Source organism: Felis catus, chromosome E3 (assembly GCF_018350175.1).
Source record: "Felis catus isolate Fca126 chromosome E3, F.catus_Fca126_mat1.0, whole genome shotgun sequence".
Classification (NCBI taxonomy): domain Eukaryota; kingdom Metazoa; phylum Chordata; class Mammalia; order Carnivora; family Felidae; genus Felis; species Felis catus.
Window position 1 is genome coordinate 23698083 of NC_058383.1, and position 27708 is coordinate 23725790.

The 27708-nt window shown below is 41.5% G+C and overlaps 1 protein-coding gene across 2 annotated transcripts; it reads left to right on the plus strand.

Moving 5' to 3' along the window:
• CDR2 (cerebellar degeneration related protein 2) lies at positions 1 to 27215 on the plus strand. Of its 2 annotated transcripts, XM_023246743.2 has the most exons (6): positions 77 to 218; positions 8899 to 9097; positions 9742 to 9854; positions 23450 to 23598; positions 23855 to 24019; positions 25292 to 27215. In XM_023246743.2, the coding sequence occupies exons 3-6, from the start codon at positions 9816 to 9818 to the stop codon at positions 26154 to 26156; spliced, it is 1218 nt and encodes a 405-aa protein (XP_023102511.1). In that variant the 5' UTR covers positions 77 to 218; positions 8899 to 9097; positions 9742 to 9815; the 3' UTR covers positions 26157 to 27215. The 2 variants fall into 2 exon arrangements, with proteins under 2 accessions (XP_011288936.2, XP_023102511.1); XM_011290634.4 differs by lacking the exon at positions 8899 to 9097 and having other exon boundaries at positions 1 to 218.
• Positions 27216 to 27708: the final 493 nt, after the last annotated feature.

Consider the following 27708-nt stretch of genomic DNA (forward strand, 5'->3'; position numbering starts at 1 on the left):
GCCGCGGAGCCTGGGCGGCGGCGGGTCCCGCCCGAAGGCGGCTCTGGCTGAGGGCGGAGGGGCCGGCGGAGCGCCCGGGGCAGCGGCTGAGGCGGGACGGCGGCGGCGGGGGCCGCTGCCCCCGGAGGAGCCGGTCGAGATGCTGGCGGAAAACCTGGTGGAGGAGTTTGAGATGAAGGAGGACGAGCCGTGGTACGACCACCGGGACCTCCAGCAAGGTGAGGGCGCGGTCGCTCCCCGGGCGGGCGGCCTGGAGAGGGAGGCTCCCGGGTGCGAAACCGTTAAAAAGTTGGTTTCCCTGGCGGCTGGCGGACGTCAGGTGCGGGAATGTCCGGCGCTCACCTGGCGTGGGGACCGGGAGGCTGCCCAGCCCGCCAGGAGGCCGCTTCTGCTCAGTGACCCTCACCGTCCCTGCGTGTGGGGTGCTAACTGCGCCGGGCACCGCTGGGACCGCCTCCCCAGTTAGCGGTTGAATCCTCCCCGCGTTACCTGGAAGCTCCGGTTGCCCCTCCGCACCTCCAGGGGGACCCCCGGCCCACGCCCGGTGGGAGCTGCTGCAGGTGTTGGGGGTAGCAGTGCTGGGGGGCGGGAACGGTGCCGGGCTCTCCCATTTCATCCGCCCGACACCTTACTTGGAGAGCAGCATCTCTTGTCCCCATTTCCCAGATGAGGAAAGCGAGGCTAAACCACCAAGTGACCTCCCCCAAGTCAAGCGTGGGGGCAAGCATTTTTGAACCCATACACTCACAACGAGGAGTCCTACCTACTGCCCAGACCTTATCTCTCCTTTATCACCGGCTTACAGCTTCTTAAGTTGGGTGTCAGAAGGTTGAAAAACTTTTTTTTTGCTAATGCATCGTACACCAGATGCCAAGTGAAAATGACTTGAGGCACTTCTGCCTCTGCCACTTCTCCTAGTTGGCATCTAGTTTTTTAGTTGCAAACAGGCTTTCAGATCTGGGCCTGCCTCGGATTTCTTGCTGAAGATGTCTCAAAGAAAAATGTTAAAGCAGGCTTCAGTTTGGAGGCAGTGCCCCCACCCTTTTTTTGCATATTAATAGAGAGCATTTGCAATTAGGGAACAATTTTTGTGGATTTTTAACACTGATGCCCATTTAGTCTTCCCATCAAGCTATGGATACTGTTACTAGGGGAGATAGGATTCCACTCCGAACTTCAGAGCAAACTTTTTAACCAGCACACCGAATACTCCTTAGGAATTTTATCCAGGCATCTTCGGTTTCTGCAGTTCTGTGCAAATCAACTTTCTCAGCTCTAAAACGGCACTGCAAATTAACATCTCATTTAGTTGAATATTAAATGGTGGTGATACTTGTTCATGCTAATCATTGAACTTGGGGTGGAGGTGGGGAAGGGTGTAGGCTTGAGTAACTTGTACTTAGAAAAGGAAAACAAGACAAGCAACTCTTTTGAGAGGGGAGGTGGTTTTGTTCTTTTTCTTTCTTTTTTTTTTTTTTTTTTTAAGTGTTTCGTGGACAGTCACTTGAACCAAAGTGGTTCACAAGCTCACTTACATAGTCCAAGCTATTCAGTGGCTATAGTGCATGATTTGCCATCATGTTCCCAATGTCCACAAGGCAAATTTGTCTTACATTTTAACAAACCCGTTTTCAGAATTCCCCATAAGGATTGATGGCCTAGTTTGATACTTTCTCTAGGATTAATGAGTCAAATACTGCACCATTGCAACATTTCCCTACAATACCTTAAGCAGTTTGTATAATTGAAGCTAAATATTTTTATTTAGCAAGCATAGATCTGTATAGGCCCTTATTAAAAAATCTAGCATAACACTGATCACAAAATAGAGGCTCAGTTTTAATATTTGGTGAACTGAGGCTCTCAAACTGTTTTCATGTCTCTCTTCCATCAGGTGCTTTTGTCCACACTACACTTTACACCCTGTGGGAAGTTGTTAAGAGCAGATTTAAGTTGTAATACTTAAATCTACAAGAAGCAAATGTAACATGTTGGGGTTACATGTGGAACTCTTTAACCTCTGACCAAAACAAAGTCATCAGATGTTCAAGTTTAATGAAACCTTAATGAGCACAGGTCTGAACCTCCTTAATGTCAGTTTGCATTTGGAATTTGTTCTCTGCTTTTCAGAAGACTTTCACATCTGTTATTACAGGGGACTTTGACAACCCTGTATGTCATAACCAAGTGCGTGGGGGTAGGAATAGGTGTGAAATTGCAAAAGTCATAACTTACGAATAGGCCTGTAAAAGAATGACGTCTGCACTGTGAATAAAAGAATAGCTTTGTCCCAGTTTTCATTAAAAAATTTTTTTTAACATTTTTATTTAGTTTTGAGAGACAGAGACCGAGCGTGAGCAAAGGAGGGGCAGAGAGGGAGATACAGAATCTGAAGCAGGCTCCAGGCTGACACAGAGCTGGGGCTCAAACCCATCAACTGTGAGATCATGACCTGAGTCGAAGTCGGACACTTAACCAACCGACTGAGCCACCCAGGCGCCCCTGTCCCAGTTTTTAAAAATTATATATTAAAGAATACCTAAACTTCTAATGAATTTTTAAGTGTGTTAATTTCTGAAAAATTTATTATCTACTCTGTGCCAGGTATTCATCTAGGCACTGGGGCCACAAGATAGGATAGATAAGATCCTATCCACAAGATAGGATAGGTAAGATCCTACCCTTGGAGTTGACAGTGTAGGAATCTGTTTACTAGAGAAGCCTGGAGATGTTGCCTCCTGGTGTGTGCCCAGCTACAGTGCCTGGTGCATGGTAGGCCCTTAGTAGATATTTGCTGCTAAATACAGTTTGGGAGCAAGTCTGTCCTGTTGAACAGATTGATAAACACATCTAGTGGGATTTTTATCAAGTGCGGACATTTGTTTATTTTTTTAACATCCTCATTATTTACTGAGCAAGCCTTGTTTGGAGAGAGCTCCTAAAACAACTTTTTAAGATCCTGTTCTCAAAGTCATTAAACTACAGATTTGTTTCCTTTAGTAATAGATGTATTATTTAAGTAGATCGATCGTATCAAAGTTTGGTGGGGCATTCTTTTTTAAATTAAAATTGCAGAAAAATTCTAATCTCAGAAGGCTCTGGTCCACCATTATTACCTTGTTAGAAACATGTAAAGCTTGTGCAGGCAGAAGGAGAAAACCTTTGCTTTTACAGAACACTTTGATAAAGAGACGGTCTTTTGTCAGCGAGCTGAGTTGGCGCAGTAAGAATACTGACAATGATCTCTGTGGGTAAGATCCTTTCTGGGACAGCAGGAGCCTTCTGTGCAGGTAATGATGGTGCTTGCTTTGAAATGTGTGCCTGAGAACAAGGTGGAAAGACTTCAGAGACAAAGTTTTCTTTCAGTCCAACTGCTATTATAATTGTCATTTGGTGAGCTGTGCAAGCTTAGAATAACGCTTCAAGTTTCTACTATATGGATCAGCAAATGAAATCTTAGTTTAAAGGAATCCTTAGACTTCTGCTTCTTTTCATGATGAGTACGTTTTCCAAGTGCACAACTAATTTGCTGAATCATTGTTGAAGGGTCATTAAAACTGGCACCATCATTTTTCTTGATGTTTATATTCAGGCTTTTTTGCTTTCCCAATTATAGTAACGTTGGCAACAGGAGTTACACAGAAGCATCGCCCAATGACGCATCTGATTTTGTAATAGGAAAAGCTTTCAGCCTTAATGTTGTTGAATTACTGCTGCAGTCTTCAGCTAACATGGGAATATGTTGTCCTCATGGTTCATGAAAAACTGAAGTCAATTAAAAATATAATAGCAGTGGAATTTACAGGTTTCAGAATTCTGGAAGAAAGAGCCTTTAAAAAAAAAAAAAATCACTCAGCTGCCAGAGGTAGTTTTGCTTAAGGCATAGGGCTGAGTAGAGTACCGGTTTAAACCTTACAGTTTATCTGTTAAAATAGATGATTATTATGTGCAAAGATTGATTAGTGAAAATATTAAACATATGAAGATACTGATAGGTTGTAATTCTCAAGCCTGCAGGAAATGTGTGGTATTTTTATTTATTATTTTTGATGTTTTATTTATTTTTGAGAGAGACAGAGACAGAGCACCAGCAGGTGAGGGGCAGAGAGAGAGAGAGAGAGAGAGAGAGGCAGGCAGACACAGAATGAGAAGCTGGCTCCAGGCTCTGAGCTCTCAGCACAGAGCCTGACGCGGGGCTAGAAACTGCGAACCATGAGTTCATGACCTGAGCTGATGTCAGATATTCAACCGACTGAGCCACCCAGGTGCCCCAGTGTGTGGTATTTTTAGTGGCTGCCTAGATCAGCTCAGTAAGTTCAATAGGATTTAGAAAAGACCATCTCTTAATGAAAATCCTTATCGTAAACTAGAGATGATCAGGTGCATGAAGCTTCAAAATGATATTGTATCCTTTTGTGTCTTACTTTAAAATATAAGGACATTGAACATTCTCCCATTGCCCCCACTAATTATTTAGAAATGCTTCTTGGGCTTCCTGCCAGCTTTTGGCTTCTTATGGTTATGGAAGCCAGATGCTACACAACAGGAAATGAATTTTTTTTAAGACCAAAAAAAGACCCTTGTCTTTAAACTAACAGATGAAGTAATATCCTATTATGCCGTGTGACTTCGCAGACACTTACTTGTAGTTGAGACTTGTTTTTGCCGGAATTCGATCCTAAACATCTATGAAATATTTAGGAGATTGAGACTTCAGGTTACCGAACCAGGTTGGGGCTTTGTTTAACTGGAAATAAGGATTGAGATAAGGGCAAGTCTCAAATTATTTTCTGCTTGCTGTTTACTGGAAGCGTGCTGTGCTTGACATCTCTTTCTGCAGCAGCAGGAGGAGAAAAGCTGCTCCTGGCTGCGTATTAAGTAGCAGGTAGTTTCATGAATGAAAGTAGTTGAAGATGGCCACAAGTTAGCCTTGCTTCTGGAGGAGGTTTTGGCTCAGGTTTTGATCGCTAGTTAAGAACACCTTTGATGAGTCTCTGGTCCTTCCCAGTGAGGAATTACCACCTTACAACAGGCCAGGAGAGATTTAAGTAATGTCTAGGTAATGTTTATATGCTTTGTCTTTGATAAGCATGGTGGCTTCTTGGTGGTGGGGCTGTGTATACACATTACACACCCTGTGAGTACAAAGCCTCTGCCAGCGGCACATAGTTCCTTCTGCATTTAGTGAAAACAAGATATTAACTTGCCTGGAGTTGTATGTGATTTCACTGGCAGAACAGGCAGTAAAAGCCAAGTAGCTCAACTCTGGCTTCTCATCGCCATCTATAAAAACAAGTGAAAAGATTAAGTACCTCATAGAGGGAAATCTACTCTCCACCCGAAACAAAGAGGTGTGTGGGCCTCCTGGTATAAAGATGTGGAGTATGATGTAAGCGAAGTTAGAAGCTGTTGACAGTAGTTGCTGTTGTGCGGTGACTCACCATGTAGATTTGGTCAGTCAGGTAGCATCTTTGTGCTTCAGGTTGTTTCATTTGAAAATCTGGGCTAAATACCTTGAAAAGATAGATTAATCTCTTAAGTGCTTTGAGCTGTTCGTAAAGTTCTGTGCCTTGCGAATAGAAGATGTTATTTCATGGACTTGTTATCTGAAGTCTTAAGTTCATTAATAGGCTTTTTAATATTTAAATCATGAGAAAATGTATTTTAACACCTATCTGCCAACATATATACTGTTTTATTATAAATGGGTGTAAGGTGTTTTAAAATGAGCTGGAGTGGTGTCTGGGAGGTTTTGCTACTTTGTTTTTTCCTAATGAGGAAAAACTAATCAAGTAGAATACTAATTATGCACTCGAGTGGACAGTACCACATAACAAAAATTAATTGCTTTTCTTTTACCACTTTAGGTTAAGTTTTAATGTTGATGGTAATGAATAAACATAAAAACTTGTCAACCTCTAAAAGTCAAGTTTTTAAAGGTTTTTGTTTTGTTTTTTAGAGAGAGAGAGAGAGAGAGAGCGCGCGCACCAGAGGGACAGAGGCAGGGTGAGAGAGAATCTCAAGCAGGCTCCACACCCAGCACGGAGCCCAACGTGGGGTTCGATCTCATGACCATGAGATCCATGACCTGAGTCAGATGCTTAACCGACTGAGCTACCCAGGTGCCCCTAAAAATTAAAAAGCATATGTAGTGAGGTTCCCTGTTTTCATCATGAATATTGTTTTCATAATATTTTCTGACATTAAGTAAAGTGACTTTCCATCATACTTAGAGTAAAATTTAAACTGTCTCTACATGGGCTATAAGCTCTTGTATGCTCTGCCTACGGTCCAGCTTCATCTCTTCCCGCTCTCCCTCTCCCGCTTCTGTCACACTGGCTTCTTGTCAGGTTGCAGACTGTGCCAGCTTCTTTCTTGTTGAAGTGCCTGTCTCACTTTTTTACTCCTCACTCTTCAAGCCTCAGCTAAAATATCCGCTCAGACTTTTCTTGTGACCTCTTTCTAAAATAGATCCTTTGTTCATTATCACCAAATCTATTTTTTTTCTCACACATCACATTCAGTTGGTTGACAAATCTCTTTAGCTCCACTTTAAACCATATCTGGATTCCTACCCCTGTCTTCATCTCCTCCACTGTGGTCCAAGCCACCACCGTCTCTTACCGAGATGATTGCAGTATCCTCCTGTACCCTGCTTCCATCTTTATCTCTTCAGTCTGTTCACACAGCAGCCACTCATCCTGTCAAAAGCCTTCACTGGGTTCCATTTTACTCGGAGTAAAAGCCAAAATCTTGACCTTCTTAGTTAGGTCCTATACCAGCTGGCCCGGCAACCTTGGAGCCCCTCTGACTTGTCACCCTCTTGCCCCTTATGCACACTTCGATTCAGCCTCGTTAGCTCCAGTTACACTTCCTCCCAGAGCCTTTGGCCATGTTTTGTCTCTACGTGGAATGGTGGTCCTCTAGATTGATCTAGGTGGGTCATTTATTCAGTTCCTTCACACCTTAGTCCTTTTTGTTTTGTTAATATTTATTTTGAACAGCAAGTGCAAGTGGGCGAGGGGCAGAGAGATGGGGGGACAGAGGATCCGAAGCAGCTCCAGGCTCCCAGCTGTCAGCACAGAACCCGATACGGGGCTCTAACTCCAAAACCGCAAGATCATAACCTGAGCCGAAGTTGGACACTCAACCAATTGAGCTGCCTAGGTGCCCCCACATCTTAATTCTAATGTCACCCTGGTCGCGTGTTCATAAATTTCAACCTCCCACATCCACATTCTTCACATCCCCCTAACTCGATACATTTTTTTCTCTTTAGCACTTACTGCTATCTTTTTAAAAAAAATTTTTTTTAACGTTTATTTATTATTGAGACAGAGAGAGACAGAGCATGAATGGGAGAGGGTCAGAGAGAGAGGGAGACACAGAATCTGAAACAGGCTCCAGGCGGTCAGCACAGAGCCTGACGCGGGGCTCGAACCCACGGACCGCAAGATCATGACCTGAGCTGAAGTCGGACGCTTAACCGACTGAGCCACCCAGGCGCCCCAGCACTTACTGCTATCTTTTTTATATTTTATCATGCTGTTTCTCCCAATAGAAAGAAGCTTCATGAGGGCAGGGAATTTTTTAGCTAAGTTCATTCTTCTATTCTTAATGTCCAGAACAGTGTCCGGTATTAATGAAGGTATGCATGCATGTATGAATGAAAAGTGTTTATCACATTTGGCAAATTTATTTACTTATTTACTGTCTGACTTTTCCCATTCATCTCTTGGAATGTCAGGATAACAGGAACTTCATCCATCTTATTCACCATTCTGTAGCCAAAACTTGGCATAGTGCCTAGCAATAAAAACATTAATTTGTGAATCAATGCATACTAATAATACTTTGATTTTGTATGCAGCTTAGTTTCTGAAGTACTTCCTTATATATATTATTTCATTTGGTTTTTATAATCTTACACTGATAGGACCATCATCTCTCTACACAAGAATACTAAGTGTAGGGACCTTTAAAGTCACCATATTGAAAGAGTTAACCTGGTAAATGGTAGTCAGAACTTGACCTCAGACCTTTCTACTCAGTTCAGTGCATTTCTCACTATATTGAAGGACCTCCCATGAAACTTACTATGCAGATAGGTGTTTCAGTTACTTATATTAGAACTATTGTCCATTTTAGTATCATTAAATTTTTTGTTTCGGGTAGTGTGTATAATACAAACAAACCTTGTTTTAGGTACATATATGCCTAAGAAGAGAGAGTTGGAAAATTAGGTTTAAAATAGAAATATGGTAGGGCTCCCGGGTCGCTCAGTTGGTTAAGCGTCTGACTTGCGCTCACATCTTGATCTCACAGTTCGTAAGCTCGAGCCCCACATCAGGCTCTGTGCTGACAGTTCAAAGTGTGGAGCCTGCTTTGGATTCTGTGTCTCCTTCTCTCTCTGCCCCTCCCCCACTCATGCTCTGTCTATCTCTTTCTCTAAAATAAATAATAAAACATTAAAAAAATTAAAATAGAAATATGGTTTGTGTTAAGTCAAAGTATAAGCTATGGACATGTAATTCCTTAAAAACTCACTGTATTGCTTATCTGATGTGCTCATCTTGGAGAAAGACATGAAGAGAGGTAGAAAAAAATGAGAGACCTGGAGCAGGTATTATTATTGATGTTTTTTTTTTTTTTTAAGTTTATTTTGAGAGAGAGAGGGGGAGGGAGGGGCAGAGGGAGAGAGAGAATCCCAAGCAGGCTCCACAGTGACAGTGCAGGGTTCAAATCCACAAACCTTGAGACCATGATGACCTGAGCCAAAATCAAGTGTCCAATGCTTAACCGACTGAGCCACCGAGGCACCCTAGTTTTTCCCTTTTTTGACTTAATTTTAGTCTCCTTAGGAGTTCAGGATCTGTAATACATACTTTGCTTTGACAGATTCACAACAGCCAGATTTCATGGGAACTCTAGAAACTATTGAAGGATCTGCCTGTACTTTGGCGTAAAGATCTTCTAGAAGAAAGTAGACGATGATATGAATAAGTCCAGTCCATGAGCAAATAATTATTATGTTAGAGGTCACTGTGATGAATGATCATTTCTGAGTGAATAAATACATCTCCATCTTACAAGTAAGGTATATAACAGTGTACATTACTGGATAGAGGAACCCAGTTCAACTGAATTTTAAGTAGAACTCTGGTTTCTTTCTGTGCCATTTTTCCTTCCATTGGGATCTGACTGAAACTTTGTGTTGGGTTAGGTCCTGATTCATTCTTAAAAAAAATTTTTTTAATGTTTTATTAAAAAAAATTTTTTTTAACGTTTATTTATTTTTGAGACAGAGAGAGACAGAGCATGAACGGGGGAGGGTCAGAGAGAGGGAGACACAGAATCTGAAACAGGCTCCAGGCTCTGAGCTGTCAGCACAGAGCCCGATGGCGGGGCTCGAACTCACGGACCATGAGATCATGACCTGAGCTGAAGTCGGCCGCTTAACTGAGCCACCCAGGCGCCCCTGTTTTATTTACTTTTGAGAGCAAGAGAGAGCACAAGTTGGGGAGGGGCAGAGATAGAGGGGGAGACACAAAATCCAAAACAGGCTCCAGGTTCTGAGCTGTCAGTAGAGAGTTCGATGTGGGGCCCAAACTCCCAGACCATGAGGTCATGACCTGAGCCACCCAGGTGCCCCTTGATTCATTCTTACTTTAGGCACTGGGTTATATACAAGGTTGAAGTGTGATCATTTGCATTATTGTGCTTGTTGACTTGTTGTGCTAGATCTCCAACTTGCTGCTGAACTTGGGAAGACATTACTGGATCGGAACACAGAGTTGGAGGATTCTCTTCAGCAGATGTACACAACCAATCAGGAGCAGTTACAGGAAATTGAGGTAATTTACTCATTAAGAGAGTTACGCTTTGAGGTATGGCCTATTGCTGTTACTGTACCAATCATGTTCTGCACTTTCAAAGAACCATTGGAGAGGGTGGGGAGGTTGATTTCTATTTTCTTTATGCTTTCCCAACATAGAAGTCTGATGAAAGAAATTTCTCTCTTCACCCTTGGTAAAGTGTATTAGAAGTAAATGGTCCAGTATTTGCCAGTATGTGAAGCACAATAAAGTTGTCCATATTATACTTCATTTTTTACTTTTTTCTTTTAAAAAATGAATTATGCAATATTCCAGATATGCCAAGAGGTATAAGAATAATACAGTTAACAGCTATGTACCCACCAGCATGTGACTCTTGATTTCAGGTCTTAAGTTTGAACCCCATGTTGTGGGTGGAGTTTACTTAAAAAAAAATTAACCATAAAATAGATATTTCTTTCTCCCTGCTATGATCTTAATTTATTTACATTTTTAGTAGATTTTTAAAAAAATTTTTTTTAATGTTTTATTTATTTTTGAGACAGAGAGAGACAGAGCATGAACGGGGGAGGGACAGAGAGAGAGGGAGACACAGAATCGGAAGCAGGCTCCAGGCTCCGAGCCATCAGCCCAGAGCCCGATGCAGGGCTCGAACTCACGGACCACGAGATTGTGACCTGAGCTGAAGTCGGACGCTTAACCGACTGAGCCACCTAGGCGCCCCAATAGATTTTTTTAAAATTAAAAGAGTACTTTTTCCTTTAGTTGAACAAACTAAAGTGAAAGACACTAGATTAAGGCTTTAAAAATGCAAGGTGCTGTCTTATAAATGGTCCCATTCTAGTAGCCCAGTTATGTGTAAGTCATGTGCCTGTAAAGATGATAATTTTGGATATTAACCTGACAGTTGCCTGATTAGAATACTTTTCTCCATGCTCCAACCCCCCCGTATGCCCACCCAAAAAAGCTTTGCACTTAAATTACAATTCCTTCTCTTCAAATTGGTACATTAAAACCAGCACTCTTGTGTGAGTATAAAAGACCTTAGAACAGTGATCACAGGCGCCTGGGTGGTTCAGTTGGTTAAGTGTCCGACTTTTGATTTCAGTTCCAGTCATGATCTCACAGGTTCATTAGATCAAGCCCCACCACTGTGCTGATAGCAAGGACCCTGCTTGAGATTCATTCTCCCCCTCCCACCCTCCCTCCCCCCGCCCCTCCCCAACTTCTGCACACTTGCTCACAAGTGTGCTCTCTCTCTCAATAAACAAGTAAATATTCTAAAAAAAAAACCAACCGTGATCAGAACTTACTGAGTCTAATTAAATACTGAACCAGGTTCTAGAAACTCAAAGAAATAGAATTACATGTAGTCCTTGACTTCTAAGCAATCAAAATTACACAAACTTCAATTTTTTAATACAAATCTACCATCAAAACTAAGGCAAATTCATAATCTCTGTATCCTTATTTTTACATAGTAGCCATAAATAAGATGTATATATACAGTAGATCTGCCTCTTCATCAGGATTTATGAATATAGCCAATAATGTGATTGGCTATGTGGGAAATACACTTTTATCATTCTAGGAAGGTGTATCTTGTAATGATATTAAAGTCACCAGCTGCCACTTTTAGCGCTTTTCTATATCAAAAGAGTGTAGAACATGCCATACCCAAAATTAGATGTAATTACTGTACAGTTTGTCAGAAACCTAAAAATGCAGAAAAACCAGGCATTTTTTTGAAAGTTTATTTATTTTGAGAGAGAGGGAGCATGTGCATGTGAGTGGGGGAAGGACAGAGAGAATCCCAGAGAGAATCCAACAGCACAGAATCTGACTCAGGGCTTGATCCCATGAACTGTGAGATTATGACCTGATCCAAAACCAAGAGTTGGGTGCTTAACCGACTGAGCCACCCAGGTGCCCTCCAGAAATACCAGAATAAATTTTTTAAAACTGTTAAAACTAGCCAAATGTTGTACGTGCTCAAGGAATTCGTACTTGCTTTGTGTTGTAGACTTTGCTTTACAACTCATCAGAAGATGTCCTAGAGTAGCCTATGAAGTAGTCTATGAAGACTATCATATACTGTGAGATATGTCTATTAGTATTTGTGTAGAAGCATTTTCTTAATACACTGTATTGATGTTTTCTATGAAAAGCACCTGAATTCATTGTAACTGAATTCTATAACTGCTACTTATTTTAGAATATCTCCCAAGTATAGATGAAAAAAGGGTATTATTTGCATACTAAGAGAGTGATGCCTATTTGCTACCACTGTAGGAGATGACAAACACAATTGCTTTATGATGTAAGTTACTTATTTTCTACCTTTTTTTCCCTGTTGTGTTGAGGAATATTAAGACAGATTGTTAACATTCTGAAAAAAAAAAAAAATCCACAGATCTTTAAGATTCTCCAAATCTATAAGTAACACTCTATACCATCTATTGTTTTCTATAAGATGTTGCAAAGCATAATGGAAATGAACTACTCATACTCGGTTCACATCTTAATGGTTAAATAAATATGAAATTAAATACATGTATAAACTATTCAAATAAATTTAGCCTGGAGTATTCCAGAAATGTTTTCATGAATCTCTTGTTTCCATAATAGAGCATGCAGTCCCCTGGTTCTTAGATCCAAGAATTGTAGCTTTCAACATTTTACTCTTTATCCAAAGCTGTGTTTTGGCTGAGAACAACACTGTCATAGATTACTTCTCTGCCATTGCACTTGGCTTTCTTCTTTCTTTTTGTGAATCACTTTATGAAAGTCAATGAGGATGGGACAAAATGGGATGAAATGGCAGTGCTGGTTAAGCCCACTTAGCAGTGAGAGGACCCCCACAAACTGGCCTTGTTGCCTGCTCAGTTCACATCTGCTCCTGTGCAGACTTACAAATCACAACATAGACTTGCAATAGTCTAAAACAAGGTAGGCTTGATGTTCTTATAAAAGTAAGCGGGCAACCAAAGAGCCTAATTCCCTACTGAAAGGGAATTATGTGCCTCTTATCGTTGTAACCTTTAGGAACCCCCTAAACTTTATAAGGGCTCTTTCCTTAATTAAAACCTTCTATCAGTTTCTTTTTCTCTTTTAAGTAAACTTTTTATTGAAATACACATGCAGAAAACACAGATCCTAAATATATAGTTCAATGAGTTTTCATAAAGTAAACATATTAATACAGTCAACACCCAGATAAGAAATGAGAACATTATCAGCTCTGCCAGTTGTCACTGCCACTAACCGGCATTCTAACACCTAGATTAGCCTGTTTGAACTTTACAGCTCGTATAGGTTTTTTGGTTTTTTTAATTTTTTAGCATTTTGTTTTTTCTTTTTTTTTTTTTAGAAAGCTTTTTTTTTTTCCAATTTTTTTTTTAATTTTTTTTTTCAACATTTTTTATTTATTTTTGGGACAGAGAGAGACAGAGCATGAACAGGGGAGGGGCAGAGAGAGAGGGAGACACAGAATCGGAAGCAGGCTCCGAGCCATCAGCCCAGAGCCTGACGCAGGGCTCGAACTCACGGACCGCGAGATCGTGACCTGGCTGAAGTCGGACGCTTAACCGACTGCGCCACCCAGGCGCCCCTCCAATTTATTTTTGAGAGAGAGAAGCAGAGAACAAGCGGGGCAAGGGCAGAGAGAGAGAGAGAGAGAGAGACAGACAGACAGACAGACAGACAGACAGACACTGAATCCGAAGCAGGCTCCTGACACGGGGCTTGAACCCACAAACTGTGAGATCACGACCTGAGCGGAAGTCGGACGCTCAACCCACTAGGCCACTCAGGCGCCCCTGTTTTTTCTTTTTTTTAGAGACCGTTAGCTGGGAAGAGGGGCTGAGGGAGAGGAAGGGAGAAAGTGAGAGAGAATATTAAGCAAGCTCCATGCTCATTGTGGGGCTTGATCTCATGAACCATGAGATCATGACCTATGCCAAAATCAAGAGTTGGGTGCTCAAACGACTGAGCTACCTGGGTGCCCCCCACTTGGACACTTTTTTTTCTTAATATTTTTTAGTTTGTTGTTTATTTTTTAAATTTATTTAGTTTGTTTGTTTTATTATTGAGAGAGAGCAGAAAAGAGTAAGCAGGGGAGGTGTAAAGAGAGAGGGAGAGAAAGAACCTAAAGCAGGCTCTGCACTGTCAGCACAGAGCCCAGCGTGGGGCTAGAACCCTGAACCGTCAGATCATGACCTGAGCCGAAATCAAGAGTCGGATGCTCAACCAACTGAGCCACCCAGGTGCCCCCCACTTGTACAAGTTTTAAGCTAACTTTTCAGAATGTTTATTGGGAGTTTTCCTGATTAGAAAAGTAATACATGATCATTTTTTGAAGTTAGTAAAAGGTGTAATTGAAAACCAGAAAGTCAGCCTTTACTCTACCCCCAGAAAAATTTGAAATGAGACAATCCATAAAAATAGTACTGGTACAAACTACTTAAAGTGGATAAACAATATTGCAGAACTGGTAATAATACTAGGATGAAATCCCCCAAACTGGACTCATTATAGACATTATAGAAATAGACAACTAAGAAACTGTCAAAGGGTATTTTGAAAGTAGAACTACAAATGTGCTCTCAAATACTCGGCGGGTTTCAAATAATCCTAGTAGAAATTGATCGGTATTCTTTTAGAGATTGTTATTAATTGTAAAAAAGAAAAAATATTAAACTATTGAAAGTAATGATTGGCTTCAGAGATGCCTGCAGCCTGTGTCACTTGTATTCAGTGTTGATCTGCACAGTAAGTTTTTCTCTCCTGGATGAGGGGAGGAGAGAGTACTTCAGAGAGTAATGAGATCTGACACCCTCAGACACAATTGGATTCTCTTCAAGATTCCTACAAACACGTAAGCAAGCCTACAGCCTTGTGTTTTGTTGCCTCTCTGCTTGGAAATCTGCTTGATTCCCAACAGTGACAGGACTTGTCACTCCCACTCAAAGGTCTGGCCTTCAAGGCATCCCTTCTTTCATCAAGAGGTTATGTCTTCCTTAGAAATTTTAAAGCATTTTATGCTTCCTTTACTACATTTACCAATATTCTATATATTATATTGACTGATTTGTTTCAGTCCCTCCTCCCCACACCCGTTTGTTTCCCTTTGCTGTTGCTGTGTTTATCCATGATAGATCATCAATAAATGCGTGTTGAAATCAGTATCTTAAGAGAGGACAGATAAACAGTTTGCAGTCCACTTCTGATGATTGCTAAGCTGTGGGTTTCCACCTCTGGAGATTTTTTTAAGAAGATGGAAGGAGCTCTGGCTTCAGCCTTAGAAGATTGAGGTTTAAGCCCTCAATTCTATGGCAAATAGCTAGAGACTTGAGGCATGTGAATTACTTCTCAGGTCCGGTTTGCTCCACTGTGTCTTGGTGATAAGAATGCTTGTACTCCATTGGTACAGACTTGTTCTGAGGGGATGAGATTATGTAAGTGTTTGCTTTTATTTTGGATGTAGAAATTATTGCACAGTTTATCCATGTTTTAAGAATTTTAGTAATGAAAGAATCTTAATTCAGAAAAAAAATAAATCCTTTTCAATTACTGGAAAATTGATCTTAAAAACAAGCCAAGCTTTTAATAGATTATATTATAAATGGTTTTTATTTTCATATTCATGCCCTTTTTTTCCAACTTAAATTTCCTACAGGGGAAATAAAATATTTTAATCAGGGAAAAGAGGTTTTTCAAAGGTAATGAAGAAATCTTTCTTCAGTATTGTAGAAGGTCATTTTGATTCTAAATTCAGAGGATTTGGGCTGTAATCCTTAGTATAAGGATAATCCCAAAAAAGCCAAATTTCCATTCCATTCCTTATGCATTTTTAGTTGGGGTTGTTGGTCTTTCCCTGCATTCTAGGTCGGGGTGCTACAATTGCAAATAGGTGTTAATATAATTCTGCTGGCCTTTCTTTTTTAAAGGGTTGCCTCAGTTGTTAAGGTGACCTGTTTTATAGCTTTTGTGCATAACCTGAACCTTGTACTCACAGTCAAGGTGACCTTCTATGTAAATTCCAAGACAGGCATGTGATAACTCACAGAACGTGAATGTTTATACTTTTGCCTATAAAATTAACATTTTTGCCTGTGATTTTGCTACTTTCATGTTCCCCTCCCAATGTTTTGCTTAAATGTCTCCCTTTCCACGGTTTAATATGGCAGATACTTTTGTACTTGAGCAGTTTTTGCCACTTGAGTTTGGGGATCTTGGCAGTCCCATCAAATTTATTTGAGGTTGTGTATCAAAGATTCTGGATGGAGAAAACCAGAGCATTAGTAGCATACCTGTGCCTTTAAATGAAGGTTAGAAAATGAGCTAACCTGGTTCCTTCTAGATTCAGAAAAAATTTGATAAAGCTAATTTGAAACTTGGGAGGCCAAGCATAAAGCATTATGCTCCACATAAATGGAGTCTGGATTCTCTAGCCCTATATGAGAACTTGCTGAGAGATCTATTAATTTTTCTTTTAAGTTGCTGACCAAGTTAGTTCAGACTTCTTTGTTAGGTAATCTGTTACAGATTCTTGGGGGAAGTAAAGGGCTTCTCTGATTAGTTTTGATTTAATAATAATAAGATTAAACTCCTACCATGTGAAAACAAGCTCCCTGCCATTCTTTAGATTGTTCTTAAAGCCAAATCTTCTAAGACCAAAACATCACAAGCTCTTTGTAAATGGTCTCATTGTGTTTTTATTACAGGTTGATATATCAAATGAGGGGGACTTATGGTAGCTTTTTTTTTTTAGCATGCTAGTCTTCCGCACCCCCCAGTGTGTGGTTTTACTGTCCGTAGTTTCAGTTATTGTGGTTAGCCCCTGTCCAGAGGCAGATGATCCTCTTCCTGATGGATGGTCAGAAGGTCACTATTAGCCCAACAGCTGTGTCACACCTCCTGCGTCCTCTTGTGGGCATTTTATCACCTCCCATCATCAGGAGAAGGTGGTACACGACTATGAGATATTTTGAGACCACATTTGTATAACTTCTGTTACAGTATATAGTTATAATTGTTCTATTTTATTATTAGTTACTGTTAATTTCTCACTATGCCAAATTTAAATTAAACTTCATCATAGGTATGCATGGATGTATAGGGAAAAAACGGTCGTATATTTAGGGTTTAGTACTAAACATGGTTTAGGCATCTGCTGGGGGTCTTTGAATGTGTATCCCCAGTGGATAAAGGGGGACTGCCCTAGCCTCTTTGTACGTATTTGCATATTTACTTGTTTCCTTTATGTTGGCCACAACTCTAATTTGAACATTATATCTTTAAAAGGGGTCAACAGCTTGGGGCCCACATAATAGCTGGTAGGAATTATAAAGGTCTTTCAGATTACTGGAAGGTATTCTTGCCATGGGAATAAATTAGAAACATCTATAAATGGAGCTAGAGAGAAGAGAATTAGTGGCTAACAGGGCCTTTTCCCAAGAGGGCTTTACCCAAGACCCTTCTCAAAATCTTTCAGTTAAGTGTATCAACATTTCAGTGGCCCTAGTTGTATAGAGAGCACAATCAGCTGTTGTCCAGAAGTCTAGAAATTGCTGTTTAGGGGCACTTGGCTGGCTCAGTTGGTAGAGCATGTGACTATTGATCTCAGGGTCTTGAGTTCAAGCCCCACAGTAAGAGTAGAGCCTACTTGAAAGAAAGAAAGAGAAAAGGAAGGAAGAGAAAGAAAGAAAGAAAGAAAGAAAGAAAGAAAGAAAGAAAGAAAGAAAGAAAGAAAGAAATTAATTGACATTTAGCCAATGTATTTTTAGTCCCTACTGTGTGTCAGGAATTGTGCTGAATGAACTAGGTATACAGAAGAGGCTTTCCTTTTCAAGGAGGGTTAGAAAGACTGGACACTAACAACTATGCAATTTGGGTGTTTATTATTACATTGTTTTGAGGGAAATTAATAGGGTGCCTTGGGAAGGGGGCTGCTTTCGAGGGGGTGGTTTGGAAAGGCTGCTGAAGAGGTTACGTTTGAACAGAGACCTAAATTTGTGCCATACTCGATGCTGAGCATGGAGCCTGCTTAAGATTCTCTCTCTCCCTCTGCCCCTCTCCCCCACTTGAGCTCTCTCTCTAAAATACAAGAAAATAAAATATGTCATAGGTCCCTTTGGCTGTCTAGTGAGGTCTGTGTGATGATCCTCTTAAAATACATAGAGTTACAAAGGGAATCTGTTAGATTGAAATGCCTATCAAAACATTGAAAAAATGAATGTGTGATGTAGTAATAAGTTTCTTTATTAATATATTAAATACTAGGATCTAGGGGTGCCTGGGTGGCTCAGTCGGTTGAGTGTCCGACTTTGGCTCAGGTCATGATCTCACAGTTCGTGGGTTCGAGCCCCACATTAGGCTCTGTGCTGACCGCTTGCTCAGAGCCTGGAGCCTGCTTCAGATTCTGTGTCTCCTTCTCTCTCTGCCCCTCCCCCATTCACGCTTTGTCTCACTCTGTTTCTTAAAAATAAATAAATGTAAAAAAAAAAAAAAATTAAAAAAAATACTAGGATCTAATGTCGGACTAAAAACTGTAATTTCAAATAGTGATGAGTGTTACCAATGAATCAAGATTTCTGCAGCCTCTCTGACATGATATGAAAATGTCTGTGATGTCTATTAGTGATGAAGTCCTAGGTGCCCTGTCATACTACTGATGGCTTGCTGCCTCCATTCAAAATCAAAGGGAATGCTAAATTTCAGTTAGAAGTTAGAGAAAATGAACATGTAACTTCTCTTTCATCCAAGTTCACAGACCCTCTCAATTCTGTGTGAGGACCCCATGTTAAGAACTGCTGGATTAGATGGAGCCAGCAGGAAAAACACATCCTTAAAGAAGGGGGAGCTTGCTTAGAGTAAGGCATTTTTAAGGTAAATGTGTGAAATAAGGAAGAATCAGTAGCTTCCCGGTGAAACTGGAAAAACCATTTAAGAGACAGTTGGGAAAATATTAATACTGAAACATAAATAGTTGATAGTAAGGGATTATTGGGGTATTTAGGTATGGTTAAATTGTAGTTAAAATGGTTCTCTTAGAAATACATGAATCTGTATACCTCAGTTAAGATGTCTTGGATGTGTGGGGTGCCTGTGTGGCTCAGTGGGACAAGCGTCTGACTGGATTGCAGCTCAGGTCATGGTCTCGTGGTTCGTGGGATCGAGCCCAGTGTCAGGCTCTGTGCTGACAGTGCAGAGCCTGCTTGGGATTCTCTCTCCCTCTCTCTCTTTTTCTCAAAAGAAATAAGCTTAAAAAAAAAAAAAAGGCTGTCTTGGATTTGCTTAAAATGATTGGAGATGAGAGTAGAAAAGTAGAGGTGTGACAAGACTGATAACTGTTGAAAGTGGATGATGGATAGATGAAGCCTCATTAAGCCATTTTTCTGCATTTATATGTTTGAAATTATCCATAATAAAAAGCTTTTTATTTTGTTAAATTTTTTTTCAACGTTTTTGATTTATTTTTGGGACAGAGAGAGACAGAGCATGAACGGGGGAGGGGCAGAGAGAGAGGGAGACACAGAATCGGAAACAGGCTCCAGGCTCCGAGCCATCAGCCCAGAGCCTGACGCGGGGCTCGAACTCACGGACCGCGAGATCGTGACCTGGCTGAAGTCGGACGCTTAACCGACTGCGCCACCCAGGCGCCCCTAAAAAGCTTTTTAAAGGTAGATAAAATTAGCCATCTGCAAAGAGTCAGTACTTGGGTGGACTAAGAATTTAGGCAGCAGCACTCAAGGTGAAGACACCTCATACATTATTTCCCGGAAGTATGGTAAAAAATGCTGCTGCAGCAGTTTAATACAGCTTCATCTTTGTGGAGCGCTCCAACTAAACCAAGTCCTAAGGAGGGAGGCGGTAAACGGTGAGCTTAAGAATCACTGTTGATCTAAGTGAATGCTGATGCCTCCCGGACCCAAGAGAAAGAGACATGAGGTTAGGGGAGGGGGGAGACCTCCAGGATTTTCCATGTCCAAGAACAACATTCCTCTAGTAAGTGTGATCCATGGACCACTCGTACTAATATCACCTGAGGTTTTTGCTAAAAATGCAGAATACTGGCTCTACCCCAGTCTCACTGACTCCAAACTTACGGGAAAGGGGCCCAGGTTCCTATAGTTTAATCCCCCAGATGAATCTTAACACATGTAAAGTTTGAAAACTAACTGTAGGTAGAGATGAGAATACCTTTTATCGAGCAGTTGTACCATATGCCAGATACCACGCCAAACCCTTCACATTCTTTTTAATCTTACAGCAACCCTTGTGAGGTAGGTGATGAGGAAATCTCACCTTAGAAGAATTAAGCTACTTGCCAAAGGTCACCTGATTAGAAGTGGTAAAGTGTAACTTCAAATTCTGATCCCAGAGCCTATGCTTTTAGCTATGGCAGCCTCCCACCAGGCTCTTTTCGCTGATCCAATGCCCACCACAAGATTTCTGTGAGAATTGAAAAAATTACAAAGCAGATGTGTCCTACAGAGGATGTGAATATTCTAGTCACTGGGCAGAGACCGCTTCTATTGTAAATTAATACTTAGTGTCTGGTCTATGTGTTACCTTTTTTTCAGGTTGTTGTGAATCCTCCCAAAGAATACTTAAGGCCTCTACTTGATATAAAAGCGGCTTGCAAAATTTCTGTAGCTATTGTATGTATTCCTGTATTCTAAACCTTTGTTCCTAAGAGATTGAATACCTTCCCTTCATTGACGGGACCTACTAGGACATTGCCAGCCAGAGGGCAGGGTTAAGGCCCGACTCCTGGAGAAGCTGGTGGGGGTGGAGGGAATGAAGAATAAACACAAGCTTTTACAGGGACTGCTCTGTGCTCACTTACCTTATTTAATACTTCAAGCCCTACAAGATAGGTTAGTAACCGATCCACAGTTCCTTATTTTCAATTCCAAACCCAAAAGGCTCTGTAAAATAAGATTTTTTTCTTAAGCTTACAGCAGATTCATTTGGCAGCAAACTCTGAGCTAAACTGCTGTGAGGCTGTTTTATGATCCTTATTCATACTTTTTGATGCAGAAATATTAATGCTCAAGGGGTACCTGCCTAGGTGGCTCAGGTCATGGTGGTTTGGGAGTTCTAGCCCTGCATAGGAGCCTGCTTGGGATTCTCTCTCTCCCTCCCCCTCTCTCTGCTCCTCCCCCATTTGCACTCCCTCCCTCTTTCAAAATAAGTAAATAAACTTTAAAAAAAAGTTTAAAATATTAGTGTTCAATTATAGGGTGCTGCCCATACCTCACTGAGGATGCTATAAAGTGTATGGTGTGTGTGCCATGTTGTTCTAAAATTTAAATAATTTTCTAAAACATTTTTGGCCCCAAGAGTTTCAGATGAGAAAGTTGAAGTTAGGAGAGTTAAGTGTTTTCTCAACACCTTGCTACCAAGTTATATAATTAGATATAAAAAGGTCACATAGGGGCACCAGGGTGGCTCAGTCAGTTAAGCAACTGACTTCCGCCCAGATCATGATCTCCCAGTTCATGAGTTCGAGCCCCATTTCAGGCCCTGTGCTGACAGCTCAGAGCCTGGAGCCTGCTTCAGATTCTGTGTCTCCCTCTCCCTCTCTCTCTCTCTCTCTGCCCCTCCTCTGTGTGCTCTCGCGCACACTCTCTCAAAAATAAACAACTAAATTAAAAAATAAAAAGGTCATTTATGCTTTGTTTTTCAACTTTGCCACATGGTCGTTTAAAGAGCCCACTGAAAATCATTGAGCACGTTCTTTGAAGGAAATCTATCAGCTCTGCAAATACATTTGTACAGTTGACCCTTAACACAGGTTTGAACTGCATTGGTCCATTTACACAAGAATTTTTTTTTTTTTTTATAAATACAGAACAATACTGTAAAAGTATTTTCTCTTATGATTTTCTTTACATTTTCTCTAACTTCATTGTAAGAATATAGTAGATAGTATATACAACAGACAAAATATGTGTGTTAATCAACTGTTGTCAGTAAGGCTTCTGTCAACAGGCTAGTAAAGTTTGGGAGAAGTTGGGGCGCCTGGGTGGCGCAGTCGGTTAAGCGTCCGACTTCAGCCAGGTCACGATCTCGCGGTCCATGAGTTCGAGCCCCGCGTCAGGCTCTGGGCTGATGGCTCAGAGCCTGGAGCCTGTTTCCGATTCTGTGTCTCCCTCTCTCTCTGCCCCTCCCCCGTTCATGTTCTGTCTCTCTCTGTCCCAAAAATAAATAAAAAATGTTGAAAAAAAAATTAAAAAAAGTTTGGGAGAAGTCAGAAGTTATACACGGATTTTCAACTGTCTGGGGGTCGATGCCCAAAACCCCTGTGGTGTTCAAGCATCAACTGTATAGTTGTATAAAAAGCCCAAGAAAAGTGTTTTTAAGGTCCATTTAGAAAGCAGTCTTAGCTGTACCAGAATAAATAATCTGGTAATTTTTTTATGAGTGAGGAAGATTGTGGTGATAACTTTTCTCACAGCATTAAAAATAACAAGAGTCTTTGAATCCTAGTAAGCTAAATATCTCTTTCTGCTTAAATCAGTGTTATTTTCCCTATTTTTTGGTCCAGGATAGCTCATTTAGAGAAGAAAATTTGATTTTTTTCCAAGCAAAAAATCATCTAACGTTCTCTAAAGAGAGAAAAAATACATGGTCTTTTTGCTTAAACATTGATCATGTATTCCATACTTTTTTCTCTTGTGGGATTATCAGGCTCCCTATAGATTTTCATGTCGAATCTTAATTTTATGTATGTATTGTGCTTTGTAAGTGTAGATCAGCCTTATATGATAAATAGGATGTTGGTAAGCATTAGGGGAAGTAAACATATAAAGGGTGGCCTATGTTTATTTCCTCTTAGGTACTTTAATTGGGATTTAAAGTTTTTTTCATAAAATGAACCTGTAGTATTGTGGCATAATAAAAATCATAGATTTGATTTTGTCTCCAGTTCCTGGCACAGAGCTTCTAAAACCCTTGGAATTTCCTGAGTGATAGGATGGGAACTGGTTGCCAGAAGGAACACACCCATGTTATTAGAGGGTTAGAACCATCAGTCCAACCCCCAACCTCTGGGGAGGGGACTGGGGCTGAAGATTGAGTTCAGTCACCAATGCCAGTGACTTAATCAGTCATGCCTATGCAGTGAAGCTTCAGGAAAACCCTGAAACCAGAGCACATCGATGTGCTGGGAGGGCGATGTGTCTGAAGAGGGCGTAGAAGTACCACTCTGCACCCCCATGCTTTGCCCTATGCATCTCTCCCATGTGCTCTTCCTGAGTTGTTCTCCTTTAAAGCAGTCAGTGTAAATAAAGCGATTTCCTGAGTTCTGTGAGTTGTAGTGAATTACTGAACCTGAGGGGAGGTCATGGAAACCCTCATATTTATAGCTAGTTTGTCAGAAAGAAGTACAGGTGGTCTCTGAGCCTTGCAACTGGTGTCTGAAGTGGGGCAGTTTCATGGGACTGAGCCCTTCCTAACCTGTGAGGTCACTACAGGAGGGTAGCGTCAGAATTGAATTGTAGGCTACCCAGTTGGTGTTAGCGAATCGGAGAATCGGTGTTGGGACGCCGCAGGTGTTTTATCTGCCCAGTGTGTCACCTGGTCACAATCATCTTCTCTTACAGTATCTGACCAAGCAGGTGGAGCTCCTACGGCAGATGAATGAGCAACATGCAAAAGTTTATGAGCAATTAGATATAACAGCACGGGAACTGGAAGAAACCAATCAAAAGCTAGTTGCGGACAGCAAGGCCTCACAGCAAAAGATTCTGAGGTAAATTTTCTAGAATCCATTGAGGAAGCCCTAGGGTAAGTCATTTAGTATAAACTAGAATAGAACTTGCACATAGAGGGTTTGGGTCAACACGGGGTATGGTTTAACTTAATTCTTTATGGAGAATAGAGATTAAGTAGAAGTCCTTTCCAATTAAGAAAACCCAGTTTGAGTGGCTGGCGACTAATCTCTCCTCACTGCTTATGCCCTTAATTTAATATGACAGCAGCAAATGGCTTCTATCTGTTCCTCACAGTCTGACTGAAACCATCGAATGCCTACAAACCAACATTGACCACCTCCAGAGCCAAGTGGAGGAGTTGAAGTCATCTGGCCAAGGAAGAAAGAGCCAGGGGAAGTGTGACCAGGACAAATCGGCACCCAGATTCTCGTGTCTGAAGGAACTCTACGACCTCCGCCAGTAGGAGCCTGCCTTTCTTTGGCATTTATGAGCAGGGGGACATCTCATGTCAGGGACACATACTGGATCCCAGTAGATAAAAAGTACCCTTTTAAGAAATGCCGCTTGGTTATTAGACCACCAGTGGTTTGAACAAAACCACTTAACTTAAACATATGATGGATAGAGTTCTTGAGTCTTGGTAATTCTGCAAAAGCTTATTTTTGGAAGTCTTGGGAGTGCTCACTTCAGTGCTTTTCATGTGTTAAGTCTTCATTTAAATTAAGGTGCAGTACTTGTGATAGACTACAGATTTGGGGGCTGTACCTCACATTAGGGTGCAAAAAATTGAAATGTCAAAACAAGTTTTTTGCCTACAGAAATGCCTTTATAATTTAGAGTTAAGAGACTGAATCTTTCAATGTTTATTTATTTTTGGGACAGAGAGAGACAGAGCATGAACGGGGGAGGGGCAGAGAGAGAGGGAGACACAGAATCGGAAACAGGCTCCAGGCTCTGAGCCATCAGCCCAGAGCCTGACGCGGGGCTCGAACTCACGGACCGCGAGATCGTGACCTGGCTGAAGTCGGACGCTCAACCGACTGCGCCACCCAGGCACCCCAAGAGACTGAATCTTTAAGGACTATTTCTTGAGCACCTATTGTATGGCAGGTGCTATGCCAGACATGAGTGGTGAGCAAAATAGACACCATTGCTCCTGCCCTCACACTTTCACTCTCAGGGAGGGGCAGATACAATCATCACAAAGATAAACCCAGTTACAAGTTGCCCAGGACCCTATGCAGGAGAGAGACCAGCTTCTGCATTTTGGTAGTTTTCAACCTTGACCCTTCATCAAATCACTTTGGAGTTTTTCAAACTGCAATGACAATGAGGCCCTTAGGGCTAAATTAAAATCTCTAGGTGCAGGTAAAAAGCTGTCCAGATGATTCTGATGCACAGCCAAAGTCGAGAACCACGGGGCCATTCTAATTTCCTTGAAAGATACCCATCATACTGCTGGGCTTTAAGAATAGGTATTCTGAAGTACTTTTAATGGTTAAAAAAAAAAATAGTCACAAAAATTATGTTTTCTTACATGTGTTTATTTGCCAGCCTTACATAATTTTGTGTTAGCCACTGCCCTAGTACGGAATAGGCAAATAAATAAATAAACAAATAAATAAGATAACCGTCAGAGTTCCTCAAAAATACTTAGTTGGAAAAAAAAATCAATCTCTTTTCATTCCCAGTCAACCTACATAATATATTCTTTCAACATTTTTCTCCTAGACACTTTGTGTATGATCATGTGTTTGCTGAGAAGATCACTTCCTTACAAAGTCAGCAAAGCCCCGATGAGGAAGAAAATGAGCACTTGAAGAAAACAGTGACGATGCTGCAGGCCCAGCTGAGCCTGGAGCGGCAGAAGCGGGTGACGATGGAGGAGGAATATGGGCTTGTGCTGAAGGAGAACAGTGAACTGGAGCAGCAGCTGGGAGCCACGGATGCCTACCGCGCTCGGGCGCTGGAGTTGGAGGCCGAGGTGGCCGAGATGCGGCAGATGCTGCAGTCGGAGCATCCATTCGTGAATGGCGTTGAGAAGCTGGTGCCGGACTCTCTGTTCACCCCTTTCAAAGAACACAGCCAGAGCCTGCTGGAGGAGCTGTTCCTGCCTTTGCCAGAAGCACACAGAAGGCCTCTTAAGCGCAGCAGCAGTGAGACGGTGCTGAGCAGCTTGGCCGGGGGGGACATTGTGAGGGGCCACGAGGAGACCTGCATCCGGAGGGCCAGGGCTGTGAAGCAGAGGGGCATCTCCCTTCTGCATGAAGTGGACACCCAGTACAGTGCCCTGAAGGTGAAGTATGAGGAGTTGCTGAAGAAGTGCCAGCAGGGAGAGGACTCCCTGTCCCACAAGGCTGTGCAGACCCCCAGAGCTCTCGCCAAAGACCTGGCGGGGACCAACGCCCAGCCTGAGCTGGGCACCAGCGGCTGGGAACCAGCCTCTGTGACCCCAGAGCCCGTCAGTTCCCCCACCACCACACCACCTCCGGAATACAAGGCGCTTTTTAAAGAGATCTTTAGCTGCATCAAGAAAACAAAGCAAGAAATAGATGAACAGAGAACAAAATACCGATCTCTCTCCTCTCATTCCTAATTCAACCTCCAGCTCTACTACTAATTTGCTCGTTTCCTTTCACCTCTCTCTCCCACTCCGACCGGTGTCTGTAAACCCCATGGCCACGTGGCTCATGATGTTTGCCTCGCTGTTTTGCTTACTAAGCAGCCAACAGCAGGGAACGAAGGTGGCTGCTGGTGTCAGTTCTAGAACCCGGTTCCGTTTAAGCTCCTCAGGAAATCCCGTGACAACCTGGCCTCTGGCTGGCGCACTGATTTGTGTTGTGATTCCTTGAAAAGCCCCAGAACCAGTGGAGGGACAGATGTGTGTTCCTAGAGAAGTAGGCCTGGAGCCCCTATATATATATGTAGTATATAGAGAGTGTATAGTATACTGGGGAAAAGGGCAGAGTTGAAACAAAACTAAGGCGACTCCTACTGCCTCCTCGCTTCTCAAAACTGTAGGAGTCAGATGGCTGCCAACCTGAAATGGCTTCATAAACACTGTTGTATACTGTGAACTCGTTAAGAAGAATGTCCAGGAGAAAGCAGGGTCTAATCCAAAATCAATGGCATTAAAAAATACTCCAAGCCTTGAGTTTGGTTACATCTGCTACCAGTTGAGCTGTGACTGACAAGGAATCATAATATGTCTAAATCCAACTGATACCAAACTGAAAGGCAAGCTCTGGTTTGACCTTTGCTGTTACCATCTTGCTAGCTTATGAGCATAGGCCCTGGAGGGCCCCCACCCCCACCTTCGGATGTTTTTACTCAAAGCTATAGTGGTTAGCATAGGCAAATATGTAAATCGTTCTTAAAGTCAGACTAAAAAAGCAAGACCAAACCCCTCACTGTGTTGTCCAAGCTGGCTAAGCTGACAGCCACAGGCTGCCCTTGTTCAGTTCCTGTCGTTCCTATAAATGTTTTTGACTTGCTGCAGAAATTCCCATTTGCTACTTTATTAAACAGTATTGTTCTTTGGGAATCTACTCATCCTCTCACTTTGCATACTTTTAATTTAAAACTATTTAAGAGACTGAAGTTCCACTGTATATATTTTTTCTAAAAACCAAATAAAACTACCTGTGAAAATGAACAAATGGATCACTTGCTTATTTTAAGCTGAAGCCATTTTAATGTTCTAACCAACTGTTCCATTTTTTTCTTCCAACAGATATCTCTGAGGTTTGATAATGATTTTTTAAATTTCTATTCCCTGTTCTTTGGGATTCTTATGTTAATGTGTTCATTAGAATTACTATATGATTGAAAAATATTTTCAAATGTCTATACTTTATATAATCACAAGTTTAGAAATGTCAGACCTGGTTCTGAATTAATAGCATTTGACTCAAAACATTTGATTATTCAATCCTAGGAAAGACTTACAATATTTAAAAACTAAAGTGAGCCCTGAATCTGAATTTTGCTTTTGGATTATTTAAAAAGGGGTAAAATCCTCTTTTGAGACAGCACAAAGAGTTTGTGAAGTAAGTCATCTTGTTGTCCTGACCTCCCAACTCCTCTCCCCAGGATCAACTAGTTACCAGTTTCTTGTATATTCTTCCAAAATATTCTGTGCATATGTT

Excerpts from the sequence above, each read along its gene's own strand:
- CDR2 (XM_011290634.4), top strand. The coding sequence starts at position 140 with ATGCTGGCGGAAAACCTGGTGGAGGAGTTTGAGATGAAGGAGGACGAG. Across the intron at positions 219-9,741 it reads CCACCGGGACCTCCAGCAAG|ATCTCCAACTTGCTGCTGAA; the intron begins GTGAGGGCGCGG and ends TTGTTGTGCTAG. Across the intron at positions 9,855-23,449 it reads AGCAGTTACAGGAAATTGAG|TATCTGACCAAGCAGGTGGA; the intron begins GTAATTTACTCA and ends CTTCTCTTACAG.